Below are 14510 nucleotides of genomic sequence, written 5' to 3' on the forward strand. Positions count from 1 at the left end.
TGCTTTCTGCTGATGATTTCTGTCACTTACCACAGTGCAGCAGAGAGGCCAGAACCACCAGAGCAGAGCCAAGGCCAGCAGGAGGAAGAGGATCAACAAGGCGATGGCCAGGATGGTCCCATCGGACTGGAAGAGAAACACCAGAGTGTGTGAGCAGCACTAACACAGAACTGCCTCTCCAAGGTACTCCCCTGTGCACCCTGCTTCCAGGGGCATCCCACTCCCCATTTATTGTCATTTTAATGACAATAATTATCAATGCCATACTCCATTTATTTGTCAGACAAAATGCAGTTTTCCTCTCTCCTCACACATCAAATGTGGCACCTGTCCCTCCCCCCACCTCACTGCAACGAGGCCCAGAGCTCTCCTTCACTTCATGGATTTTGCCTTGATTTTCTGAACCTCCCAGTTACATAAAACATTTAGCTCAGATTAAAACTAATGTAACATTCATCAGAGCATTGTGAAGACTGAAAAAAGATTTAAAAAGGAGCTCACAGCACAATCATGGAATCATGGAGTGCTTTGTGTTGGGAGGGACCTTAAAGCTCATCTCATTCCACCCCCTGCCATGGGCAGGGATACCTTCCACTAGCCCAGGTTGCTCCAAGCCCTGTCCAACCTGGCCTTGAACATTTCCAGGGATGGAACATCCATCCATCCATCCATCCATCCATCCATCCATCCATCCATCCATCCAACCAACCTCTCTGGGCAATGTTTCACTGCGGTTTAAACATTCTCCTTCTTTGCAACTCTTTTCCCCTCTTGCAGTACAAACTCTAAAGTGATGTTGGCATTAAAGTTGACTCCAAACACAAAACTTGCAGCCAGGTCTCCAGGGTCCCTGACTTGGGTCACCCTGCTCCTCTCAGCAGGGCTGAGCCACAGAAGTTCTGCCACGAGCTTTCCAGGGAGATTTGAACACACACACACCACCCCAACAATCACAGGGAGTTTCCTCCTCAGAAGCCATTAACTCCAGAGGATCCTCTCCTCTCCAGCTGGGATGCTCCCCCCAGTTAAGATCCATGTGCAGTTCTCTGGTGTCCATCAGCACTGCAAACTGCTGCACAGGCCAGCCCAGCTCAGCAGGCAAACCCCAACGTGCTTCATTTCTTGCTGCTTAGACTCAACCCCCAGCAGCTGTTCCTGCCTGTTCAGCTGTTCCAGGTGTGCCAGCCTCCCCACACCCTTCCTCCCCAGCACCACCATCCTGTTCCCAGGCCAGCAGGCAGGCCTGACTTCAGGCTCTTGGAGATGTTCCTGATGGCAGAGCAGGCGCTCCAAACCCCCAACCCAGGGTCAGGATCCCAGTGCCAGACTGAGGACACAGTCAGGGCAGACTGACCTGTCAGGGGGAGATCTGGGTGCCTGCTGAGCTCACTGTAACTCAGGGGCCAGATGACCTCCCATCATACCAGAGGGGGAGAGTAATGGAAAAGCAACCGGGTTGAGAGCATTTTCCAAGCTCTCTGCTGGTGCAGAAAGAATTTCTGGAGAACTTGGATCAAGATGACCTGATCTTTGACACTTGGAAGCTAAAGAGAGGTAGTCCACACAGGAGAAGAATTCACCCAAGGCATGTCTGGAAATGGAACTTGGACCCCACCACAAAATAAAAGCTCATTGAGAAGACAGAGCTGTACATTTGGGGCTGTTCCTCCAGACAAAGAGCATAAAGGCACATCCATCATCTGCAAAATGACACCTGCTGACAGTCAGTGCTTTACAAAATGTGATCTTGACTCTTTGCTGCCATGAAATTGTAGGAGAAATAAAGCTTTGTATGTCTAATCATTGTCTGCCCCTTCAGACCCATACTGAAACAAACATTTTGTCATTAAGATATTCTGAAATCAGTTTGCAAATATACAAAACGAAGTGGCCTTGTAACTGTTTTCTGGGGATTTTTTTTGTTTGTTTTTAAAAATAGAATTTATTTTTACTTTTCTTCCCCCCAAGAGAATCTGTGAAGACCAATTTAGGATACCCCAACACGTGTTTCTGCCCCAGCTCTGAGCTGTTCCTGCTGCAGCGAGGCCGGGAGGGAACCCCAGTGAGTCACACCAGGACAGAGCACATGCACACCACAAACCCTGCCAGAATAATCCACAGTGCACTCTTGAACTGCTTTGGGTTTGGTTTATCTTTATTTTGCCAGTTTCTGCCAGAATTTAGCTATCACTCTGTGCAATATCTATGGTTTAATATGGCTACAGCTATGCTTAGCTAGAAACTGCCACTTAGCCAAGCTGAGTGATGAACAAGAAGGAAATTCTGCCTGCTAAAAGAGTTTGCAAAAGTTCCTCTCACATTTTGAAATCTCTCTCCCAATCTTATATAGCTGGTGAAAGGGCTGAAGCATTTCAAATGTCTGCTTTTGTTCCTTTCTTTTTAATATTTTTTTTGTTTTGTTTTGCTTTTTTTAAATTAAAATTTGGAAGAACAATGCAAAGGCTCATGGAAACACTGACCCATGGAATAATGCAATGAGCTGTGTGTAACACTCAGTGAATACAGGCAATTCAGACCAAGAAAACAACTTCCATTTTAAAAAGAGAATTTTTACAGTAAACTAGAGAATTTTCCATTAAAAAAAAAAAGATCTATGGAGACAAAGTCCAGATAGTCCCTAAATACACAGTTATCTGTGATCAGTGCTATTGTCCCATAGGGATTCACCTTGACTTCTCACACAGAGATAGAGATGGTGCTGGTACCCTCAGTGAGATCAATAAGTTCAAACCCCAGCACACCTGAATGGTGACAAAAGCCCGACAGCAAAGGGACCCTCAGAGCTCGTTCCAAATGAAGTGGAAAACTTTGGTACTTCGCTTCCCGACAACTGTTGAAGTCCTGGACGATGCCTGGAGCTGCTCTTTTGAAACACCCTCTTATTTTATCAAGGAACAGTCATATAAAAAGGAGTGGGCTCTTTACATGCCCTTTCAAGGTTCTCCACATCTGACATACTAAAACTCTGCTGTGTAGATTGTGAAGTAAATGAGCTGGTGGAGAAAGCAAGGCAGCCGTGCCTTGGAGCCTCATCTGCCCTGCCAGGGTCCAACAAGGTCAACAAAGTGCTGCAAGTACTGCTGGCACTGGAAGTGTGATGGGAAACAAGCTCTGGAAGATATTGTACAAGAGATATGAAGAAATCTGGAGCAGGACATGTTAGAGGCATTTCCTCATAGATTGGGGGGGGTGTACATACGTATATGTAGAGAGAGAGGGAATCATGGAATCACAGAATGATTGGGGCTGGAAGGGACCTTAAAGACCACCTGGTTCCATCCCTGCCATGGGCAGGAACACCTTCCAGTGGATGAGGTTGCTCCAAGGCCCCTCCAACCTGGTCCTTCACTCAGCAGTTACTGTGGGATTTTAGGGACTACGAGAAGCCAGGCTGGGATGGGGGAAATCCCTTGGCCACGAGACAGAACCCTGGCCCAGCTCTTGAACTGCAGGTTCTTCTAGAGGCAGAGGAGGGGAGGGATGGCAAAATCTGATCCAGCAACTGCCATGGGCTATTTCCTGAACTCTCCCCACAAACACTGGGATATGTTCCCCCTACAAGGGAACAACTCCCTCCAGGCACACCCTCGATCCCTGGGAAGATCCCAACACAAAGCTCAGGATAAGCTGGGTGGGAGCACATTCCTTTAACAGCCAGGGCAGAGGGATGGCCACTCCACCATGGTCCTGCCACAGAGGAAATGACTCACCCCCCAGCCTTCCTTTGCTGTTCCCTGCTGAGACACTGCCCAAGACCAACCTCCTGAAATTTTGCCCCGGGAAGTTCAGATGCAATCATGAGGTGAGACAAAGCCAAGATGGAATCTGTGGTATTCATCTTAGACTTCCTAAATTCTTCTGACACAGAAACAGACACATACCAGTTCATAAACAAACATAAAATTTCCATGGAATTAAGGCTTATTTTTGAGGGTTTTCCAAAAGATGCTGCTACACACCAGATGGGTATTTTTTGTTGCATTTGGGTTTGTTTCTTGTTTTTTTCTAATCTTTTGATTTTTGTTTAAGATTTTATTTCCTAGTTTCCCACCTTACTGCATACATTGGCTATTCCAGAGAGGTACTGTGGAATAACATCCCCAAAGCACACAGAGCCTCAAAAGCTCTGAGTGCTGAGTTCAGCAGTGATGGATGAAGTACTGGGTGTATCCAATAAAAGTGCTCATGTCCTGGCTGACAAATGAATGTCCTGGGATTTACAGGGACAGGGAGGAGGGCAGTGCCTGCTCCTCACCATGGCAGTAACTGGATTTAGCTCTAAGGGTGTGTTTGAATGTGCTGACTTCACACTGAGCCCAACAGCAATGGACCTCAATGAAATATGTAAATCATGGAATATGCTGAGTTGGAAGGGACCCATCAGTGTCATTGAGTCCAACCTCTGGCCCTGCACAATCCCTCCCTGTCCCTGAGGGTGTTATCCAAATGCTCCTGGAGCTCTGGTAACCCTGGGGCCGTGACCAAACCCCGGGGAGCCTGTTCAGTGCCAACCACCCTCTGGGGTGCATCAAGCACTGGTTTTAGTGGGCCTTGAAGGCTGGGCTCAGGATAAGGATTCAGTCCTAACTCCTACAGACTTCACTGGAAGGCAAGAAGCTGTTTGATCTGGTTCTGCACTCACTGCTCCAGCACAGGAAAGCGCTGTCCCCTGTCAGGCAGCTGCTCTCAGAGCTGCAGGCAGCCTGTCCCTGCCCTGTGCTGTGCAGAAGAGCTTGTGGAAACAGCAGAGGAGCTCAGGCTGTGCCACAGCCCTGGGATGTCTCCTCCAGGCAGGCTGGGAGCTGTCACTGCTGTGTCAGGGCAGGACCATTAGCACTGGTACCAAGGACTGGGCCCAGCAGGGCTGTGACAGCCACACAAACACATCTCACTGCAGTGACCCTGCAGCAGAAACAGCTTCAATAACACTTAGCACTGAGCCTGGTCCTAGCACTGACTCTCAGCTGCTGTACAAAGAGCAGAAACAAAACTGATGTCATTCCACAGACAGGGAAGATATGAATGGCTCCTGTATCTCATTTTCCAAGTAGGAAGAGCAATAACACGTGAAAGCTATCAGAGGGGTCAGTAAGAAAAGGATGAAGTGCTTTTAAAGAGCTTTATGACAATCTTGAGTACAGTTTTGAGTGACCATTCAAAATCAAACAGAGGTTTTCTCCCTGGAGAGAAAAGAGGAACAGTTTTAATATCCTTTAGTCAACATAGGGTGAAGAGAAGGCTGACTGTCTCTCTACATCAGAGAGACTCGGGAAGCTTTTATTGTGAAGGAAATTTTCTGCTGGAGTCTCCTGGGGACTTGTCCCATCACAGCAACAGAAACCAATGTCTATCATTTACTTTATCACACACAGGAATTTTTTTAATATAACAGAAACAATGTGGCCTAATTTCTGAAAGGAAATGAAAAGTCACTGAATTCATTGCTCTGCATCGGACTGGCGTCTGTGTGGAGCTGCTTGAGCAGGAGCCAAGCTCAGCAGGGGATGGGAGCAAGAAACACCTGTTTGAGGTCACCCAACAAAGGTGCTCTCAGCTCCTTTTCCCCATGTTTACTGTGCTTGACATGAGATGCCCCTCTTGCAATGATCTGTCTCCCTCCTCTCCTTCCAGAGCTGAAAGGAAGGAGAGCTTGCTTACAAAACACTTTTCAAGCATCCCATGTTATTTGCTTTACAGCCCAGTGCAAACATGAGCACAGCCTCCCTTCAGCACAGGCTGGACAAACCCAGAGCAGGGGACAACCTTTGTCCTGAAGAGTTCACACTCCAACCAGAGCAGGCAAATACATGGGGGGAAGGAGGAGTGATCATTACACCCTCTGTTACACAGAAAAATGATTGCTGTGTTTATCCTTACAGAACACACTGAACATTTCCTTCAGAAAGAACACTTAGAAATTTCCAGCTAAACAGAAGTTCACAAGACTTCTGAGAGGCAGATGTGGCAGAACTGATGGCAGAATTCAGGCTTGTCCAGCCCAGGCTTGTGCCATCTGGGATCCTGCATTAAATACAACAGAGTCAGATGGGATAGGTTATGGAAAACCCGAACATGGCATAACCCTGCAGGTTGATGAGGTTTTCTTCTTCAGTTTTATCTACTCTCCTGCAGCGGTGGGGTTCAGTTCTCTCCAGATGACAGACACCTCACCACTCAGAGGTGTTGAGGTCCAAAGGCCTTTGCCCTCCTCTTTTCTTCTCTCTCTCCCTCTGACAGCCCACCTGCTTGGTAAAATGCTCCAAGTTTTGTTCCTATTTCTGATACAAAGCCCCTGAGTCCTGAGTGTCACCTCCAAGAGACCTTCTCTGAACAAAAACAGTGGTAAGACTTCACGTCACTGAACATCTGCTCAGGTCTCCCCTAGTCATGTCCTCCTCAGTCAATTGTCAAACTTGAGGTGTCACAATTTTCACAGCCTGGCCACAGGAGCAGCAGAGATCAAAGGCAGCAGGGCCTCTTCACTGAAGGCTTTCAGTGCTCTGACTACAGGTGGGCATCCTCTTCATCACACAGGTCACAGGTCACAGCACCTGAGAGGCCTCTGGCTTTGTCCTGGAGGTGAGTGTGGAAGCCTTGGCTCTGTGGCTGGGACATCCCAGAATGGTTTGGGTTGGAAGGGACCTTAAAGCCTATCCAGTTTTGATCCCCTGCCGTGGGCAGGGAGGGACACCTTCCACTAGCCCAGGTTGCTCCAAGCCCTGTCCAACCTGGCCTTGGACACTTCCAGGGATGGGGCAGCCACAGCTTCTCCGGGCAACCAGAGTGTCACCAGGGTGTCACCATCCTCGTATTGAAGAACTTGTTACCAATGTCTATTCTAAACTTTCCTTTCTTCAACTTAAGGCCATTCCCCCTTGTCCTGTCACTACCTGGCCTTGTGAAAAGTCCTCTCCAAGTCACACCATGGGCCTGGTATCGGCTGCCACAAAGGCAGAGGTCACTCAAGTGCTGGTTTTGGGCCCCATCTGCACACCCACCTTGCCCTGCCATAGCAGCAGAGCTGAGCCCTCCCTGGCAGGGCAGGTTGGGCTGGAGGTGTTCCTGTGTCACTGAGGAGGTACCGAGGAGCTCCTGCTCTGACCCAGCCACCTCCTGTCCCCAGTACTCATAACTAAACAACAAAACCTTGGAGGTGAAACCTGAGCAGTTACTTTGGTTTGTGCTTGAAGACAGTCGTTAACAAGCAGCAGGTTAAATCCATTCCTGGAGGGGAATTGCAACTGGAATTCGAGCAGACAAAATCCTGTGGAATTAGTCTTTGTCAGAACATTTATGGCTTGAGCTGGGTTTATTCCTCAGCCAGGCAGGAAAGGGGACAGCAGGTTACAGCTCTGGAATGTCTTGCCTCCTGCATGGCTATGAGATTTGTGGCCGTTACGCAGCACTTTCAAACAAATAATCTCAGGAGCAACTTCCTTGGGCTAATGGCACTCCTGTACCCCTGAGCTGAGCAGAGGCTCCTCACAGGCCATCACAGGCAGCTCTCCACGAGTCTGACAAGGCTCAGAACATGCCAGCATGACCTGAACACACACAACGTGTTTGGGATAAGTTTCCTTCTGAAACTCAGCTTAAATTGAAATCACATTTTCAACAGCAAAACATGTCAATAAAATAAACCAGTCAGGTTGAGAGTGCTCTGTTTCAACTTCCCTGGCAGAAGGGGTTTCACTATTAGAGGTGCACACATGTGCAGAGATCCTGGCTCACAGTTCCTAGTTAACTTCACCACTGTCACAGGAACACAAACTGTTTCATATTTCCAAATTAAACCTTTCCAAAACTCCCATTCTGTGATCCTACCCTCACCTGCAATGCACTGCTCTTCTCTGTGAATCCCTTCCTTCCAGCCCAGGGGAACACGGTGTTTGTGATGTGCCAGCCACACTCAGGGCATTCCAAACCAGCCCATGCAGCAATATCAGTTCAATCTCTGCACACTGAACTCTTCGTGTGACCTGTGGTAGGATAAACACTCCCTGCCCATCATACCTGCAGCAGAAAGCTTTTAATAGCAATGTCTTCTAGAAACAAACCCGAAATCTTATACCCTGGAGCTCCCACCAGGCAGTGCCTCAGCTAATGACACACAGGTCAAGGAAAGTGCTCATTAAATGGGCTCTGCAGCTTCCTAAAGCCTCCACTGATCCCACAGTGAAGGCCCTCTGACTGCTGCAGCCCCAGGAGCACTGCTCACTGTCCTAATTGTGCAGTCCAGAACAAAGTCACAATTGAAAAAGCTCCACATTACCACTAAATTACATTTCTTTTGAATTAAAAGAAAAAAACAAACACAAAACCAAGCTTTTGGTGAAGGGTTGTTACTTTTTTGCTACAAGGCTGCAGTTCTTGCTTGATTTTCTAACTTTCTCCTTATTTAAAGGTCAAATCCACCCACTATTGTTTATCTCAAAGGTGCAAATTGCTTCAGTCTTTCAAACTGCCACAGGAAGAAATACAGGATCCCCATCTGTAGTGAGGCTGTGCCAGTTCCCACCTCCTTCTGTCAACTGCAAAACCCCTCAAGGTGAGAAGACCAAGTTCTCCTTTTTAGATGACTTTGATGACTCCTGCACCTTTGGAACTGCAATTGAGAGACCAGAGGGGCTCTTTCTATCCAGAATGGTCAGGTCTGCTCCTCACCTGACACCTCATCCAATAGTCCAAGCCATTTACTAAGGGCTGCCACCAAGACAATTGGTTCATTTTAAGATAACAGCTTCATTATAAGATAATTGCTTCATTATAAGATAATCAGCTCTCTGATCTGCCTGTGCAGGACTTCCTTTTGCCCCAGGTTGCTGTCAGGTGCATTAAGCCACTGCATCCATTCACTTCCACATGTATTGTTTTAAGAATCCCCTTTCCCACAGCCAAGGACTGTCCAGGGCCTCCTCCACTGTGGCTTCCAAAATCTGAACTCCTCTCCAGGACTGTGGAAGGGCTGCCTGGCATTGGGCTTCACCCCCTGGAGAGCCTCCCCTCCCAGCGTGGGTTTGGAGCTGTAGCCCCTCAGGTGAGGGGGGCTGGTATCCCCCTGGTATCCCCCTCCCTAGACAGCAGCCCAGCTCACAAGGGCAAACCTGGTTCAGGCACTGTCTGTGCCTCCCAAAGGAGTCACCTCCCCAACTGCCCTGACCCAGCACGGCCCTTTTCAGCAGAAAGATGCTCCTTTTATGGGCAGAATTCCCCCAGCCCTCGTCCTGAAGGAACAGGATGTCACCTGGGAGACATCTCCCACGGACTGGGCACATATGGCAAAGAAAACTGAGTTTCAGTCCTTGCTAGGCCAAGGCAAGTCCAGTATCCTGCCACAGAAATGCTCTCCCAGCCCACACGTGGGGGCCTCCTTTGCCTGGTCTTCTTGCAAAGCAGCATCATGTGTTTCTCCCCAGGTGATCCAGGGGGTGCAGGAACATCCCCCGGTGACATTCCCTGCTCTCCCAGCCAAGCTGTCCAGGAAGAGCTGGGTTACACTGTCCCTGCAGCCCTGCAGCTTTACCTACCAAAGTCAGTCACTAGTGCAAGAGGTCATTAGTGGTTTTTCCTCTTCTGGGAGCACTTCAGAAAATGAACAAAGACTTATTTCAATTCCCACCCTGGCTTCTCTCTGAGATGCTCCTTCTGCACTGCAGAACTTGGCCACAGCCCTCCAGGCAGCAGAGCAGGACTGAATTCCTGCCCCTAAATGTGGCCTTGGCAATTATTTCCTCTCTTGAATGTTCCCTTTCCTGACAACCTTGGTGTGCACCCTGCCCTGGGCACACCTGCAAAGTCATAACACAGCAGCTCACACTTTCTCCCTCTTCCAGTTCTTCAAACTCCTAATCCAGGAACAGGAATAAATCCCTTCCCAACCTTACCAGCCACTACTTGCTGATTCTTCCAGCAGTGAGAAAGCCCTGCAGCAAACACTGTCCAGGCACTGATGGATGCACAGTGTTCACACCAACACCTCATACCTGAAATCTGTGGGGTGGGGAGATTAATAGCTGAGGAAGAAGGACTAATTTATATATTTAGTCCTAGCACTAGTGGAAGCTGAGGATGCTCAGTTCCCATGGCATTTGTGGTCCTGTGCCTTAAATTATTGCTGTTACTAGATGGGTTTTTATGTTTAGTAGAGTAAACTACAGTTCTTAGTACCTTTGACTATCAAAGGTCCACTGACATCAACCATAGAATGAAACTACTTTGTAAACTCTCATCATTAATTATCTGGAGCAAGTCAGATCTGTCAGTGTGACTGCAGGATAAAGGCCAAGTAAGAAGGAATATCATCAGGAGGAAGGGGGTGTTTCCCTCCAGAAGGAACATCTGTCTAATTTGAGTCCAGCAAGAGTGATGGACAGTGGCGAGTTCCGTTAACTGAACATTATTTACAACAAAATAGCTCCTTGAGACTCAGAATGGAAGGAGCCAGTTGCTAAACAGATGCCCAGGATACATCCATGAGTCTCCTAAGAATGTTTCCAAGGGCAGTGTCCTCCTCAAAGCTCAGTCCAAGCAGTCCCAGCTGAATCCAAGGGTTGGAGAGAGCATTTAAATCCACACTGGATTCCCCAGAGGAGAGGCTGCCTTGCCTAAAGGAGCTCAGGGGAACAACCCCAGCTTCCCTCTGGGCCGCTGGAATGCCACAGCCTTTAGGACATTCCCTCAGCAGCAGTGCCTTGCCCCAGCATGGGCCAGGTCTGTGCAGGCTCTGAACTGTCCTTGGGCACCTTCTGCCAGCACAGAGCTCACCTGGGTGTCCCTGCAGGGCTGTGCTCTCTCTGCTTTAGGGAACAGTGCAGCCTCACTGCCCTCCCTGGGGAAGGAGGGATTCCTTCCCCCAGGGAGCTTCCAAATGAAAGAAAAACCTTACTTTAAAAGGTGCAGATATTGCAAAACAACTTCCAGAGGAATAAATCAGCAACTCCCTGCTGCTTTGGCCGGGGTAGAGTTAATTCCTCCACAGGGCTGGTGTGGGGCTGTGTTTGGGATTTGTGCTGAACACAGGGTTGATCACAAGGGAGGTCTCACTATTGCTGAGCAAGTCAAGGCTTTTCCTGCTGCTCACAGCATCCAGCCAGGAAGTGCACTGGACCTGGGAGGGGACACAGCCAGAACAGCTGAGCCCCACTGATATTCCAGACCCTATGGAATTGTGCTCGGCATGTAAGGCTGGTGGAAGAAGGAAGGGGGGACCCTTGGAGTGATGGCATTGTCTTCCCAAGTAACCATTGCCTGTGATGGAGCCCTGCTCTCCTGGACGTGGCTGAACACCTGCCTGCCCTTGGGAAGCGGGGAATGAATTCCTTGCTTTGCTTTGCTTGTGTGTGTGGCTTTTGCTTGCCCAATTAAATTTATTAAAATTATTCAACCCACAGATTTCCTTGCTTTTACTCTTCTGATTCTCTCCCCATCCCACTGAGAGGGAGCGAGTGAGAGGCTGCCTGGGGCTGAGTTGCCAGCTGGGGTGAGACCATGACACTGTCCCAGACAAGCAAAGCCAAGAGACAAATTCATCAAGCCCTTGCAGCCAGCTGAGCTCTGTCAGCCCGGAGATGTTGGCATCTCATTCCCAGCTCAGCACACAAACAGCTCGCTGTCTCCAAGCCTTAAGAGCTCTCATTCCAGCCATTCCCCTGCTCTGTTGGAATAGCTGCCAGTGGTCACACAGACCAGGCCAAATAACACCCTAAATTACACTCATGACAGCCCCGTCTTAGTTTAAGTGGGGAATACGTAAGTTAGTGGGGAGCAGGATTAAACTTCTGTCTGCAGCCCCTGATTTACACAGTGTTCCCCCTTTTGCCTCTGGTACAAACACAGGCCCTGTTAGCAGCTCCAGGGGGAGCCAGGCAGTGACCCTTGGTCTGGGGGGTGCAGGGAGCAAAACCTCTGAATGACAAATGGTCTTGGCCCTGCTCAGAGGGCCCAACCTTCACACGCAGCACCCGCCCGGCCTCGGCCAGAGGCTGCATCTGCATTCCAGGACTTAGTGAGGCAAATGCTTTGCCCAACCACAACAGCTCCTGTGTCTGGCTGGTTCCTGACAGATAAGTGGAAATCAGTGCATCGTTCCAACCAGCAGAAGCCCTTTGTGTCCCAGAGCTGCTCCCGGCACAGGGCCCTGCCTGCCCAGCCCTGAGGGGACACAGCCCCCGGGGTTCTACCCCCTCAAAGGACTTGGTGCCTCCTCTGCCCTGCACCACCTGGGCATCTGTGAGGGGCTGCAGCCCTGAACTCCCGTGGGGACAAGATTAACTGGGGCAGGTTTGCTTTATCACCTCAAAGCAGTGGGGGCAATACCCTGGTGTCTCTGTTTTCCTCTCCTGACAGACAGAACAGATACATCCTCTGGTACTTCACCTTCCTGAGGGCACCTGCCATTGCCCAGCCAGGTTTCCTGTTAGACTTCAGAGCAACCAAAAACAGCAGCAAAACCAAGATGGTAAAAACTACACAACAAAAGCACTGCTCCTGAGGAACTCACACAGGAGTGGGAGTGGAGCCGCACTAACCAGGACAAAAAAGTCCCCTCTACTAACACAGGCCTATCTTTTTTCCTCTTTTTTCCTCTTCTTTGACTGCACTCTGGGAATTGAGTAGTCCCATGCAGTTCCTGTCAGTGCCTTTTACCATCTCCAGAAGATAACAACACCTTTGACTAAAGGCCACCCTTGCACAAGGTCGGGGAGTCACCCTTTGCTCTGAGGCAGCATTTGGGGTTTCAGTTGTTGACTGGGTAAATTCCAGACTGAGGCTCATCACAAGGGACTTAGAAGACCCTCCCACATGTAATCAACTCTTGTCTCTAAAACCTCATATTGAAAAAGCCTGAGGAAATAAAACAAAATAAAATCCCCAAGGCCTCCCATGGCCTGTTCCATCCCTCAGGCTTGAAAAGAACTGGGCCAACTGAGAAGAATTTTTATTATTTTTTTAAGTGGAGGTTGTGCTCCACCTGAGGCAGCTGAGACCACTTTGATGTGGCTGTAAATCTTCCCAAAATGTACTTTAAAATTAAATGCTGAAAGATCTCTCCAAAAAAGCATCTTTACAGGTCTCTCCCATACCTTTTTTTTTTTAGTTAAATGAGAAGCCAATTACTTTTTAACAGTAGGAACTGTAGTGAGGTAACAGGAAAGCCTGGAGACTCACTTTAAAAAAGCAAAATTTAAGCACTTCTAGCAGTTTTATATTGGGAATCTAAACCAGCAATTCCTTGAGTCCCACGGAGAAGGAGGTATAAAGGACATACACTCATGCCTGTTCTCTGATATTGGAAAGCACAAGCAGTTAACAAAAGGCAGAATACAACAGAACCAACACAGTTGAACTTCTGACACCCCTTGCACTGTTTTTTGGGCTGCAAACCTTGCAGCCTGACACTTTTCAGGAACCACAGACCCCTGCAGCCCAGGCAGGGGGATCCTGGGTCTGGAAGCACAGGCAGCCCCTCTGAGGCTGTTTTAATCTGTACATTTGGCTCCTTTAGACAAAACAAAAAACCCAAACCCCAACCAGTGCCCAGAGAGGTCCAATGTGATGCTGACAGGTGTAACTCAATGCTGGAGAGCGAAAGGAAGTTCAGTGTCTCTCAGATCAAGAAGCAGATTCAGTCAGCCATTCCATGCCTCTGCCTTCCTGACCTTCCCACATTTCCCCCCCTTGAAATGCTGTAGCAGATTTCACACCTCAAGGGGAAAAATTGCAATTAATCTCCTCAGTTTGGCCCTGTGGGGTGAGTTTACCCTGCAGAGGTGTGTGCACAGACACACACGGGGCCACACAGACACTTCCTGCCACGCACTCAGACTGAACCTGAGGGAGCACAGTCTGCACAAAGCACTTTTAACTGGCACCCTCACAAAAATGATGGCACTGTGCAAGGCAGAACATCCCAGTATCCCATTCTCTCATGCCAGTATCCCATTCTCTGCAGGTGCACTCGGTGTCAGGAAGCACAGGGAGCACAGGAGTGGGTGGTGCTCTTCCCTCCTGTCAATCCCAGCAGTCAGGTTACACTGTGATGAGCTTCTTGAAAAGGCAAAGGCCTTCTGATCCCCTGTTTCTTTCCAAAAGGTGACCTGTCAAAGATGAAAAGTGTTTTTTCTTCTAGAGTTTTTACTGCTCAATAAAACTGACATTTATTTTGCTGCTCATTCCAAGGAGTTTTTAGATATTAACTGAAGGGCAGGAGCTATGCTGGTATAAAATAGCTTTGCCCTATTAACCCATGAGAAACTGTCCAAATTTCCCTACCATGAAAACTTACACTAAAATTTTTGCCAGCTAGGGTGATAAAAATGCTTATTAGACAGTTCAGTGTCTAGGCTCTCTCTGTCCTGATCTTCAAGTACCTACATCCACAACTTAGTAGTCAAAGTCCAGCTGACTCTTCTGACTGTTCATTTTTGGTCTTTCCTTGCCAGGAATGCAGCTGTTTGCTTCAGCTGTGCTCTTAGCTGAATTTTCTTCCC

At 48.6% G+C, this 14510-nt stretch overlaps 1 protein-coding gene across 1 annotated transcript in view; it reads right to left on the reverse strand.

Annotated features, from left to right (window-relative positions):
* ANTXR1 (ANTXR cell adhesion molecule 1) overlaps positions 1-14510 on the reverse strand; it is a 104065-nt gene that overhangs the window by 49258 nt on the left and 40297 nt on the right. The window contains exon 13 of the mRNA XM_027669024.1: positions 31-126. Within this exon, the coding sequence (XP_027524825.1) occupies positions 31-126 (96 nt within the window). The remainder of the gene's footprint in view (positions 1-30; positions 127-14510) is intronic.

The sequence above is a fragment of the Corapipo altera genome, unplaced genomic scaffold (genome assembly GCF_003945725.1).
Source record: "Corapipo altera isolate COAL_440 unplaced genomic scaffold, ASM394572v1 61016, whole genome shotgun sequence".
Lineage (NCBI taxonomy): Eukaryota > Metazoa > Chordata > Aves > Passeriformes > Pipridae > Corapipo > Corapipo altera.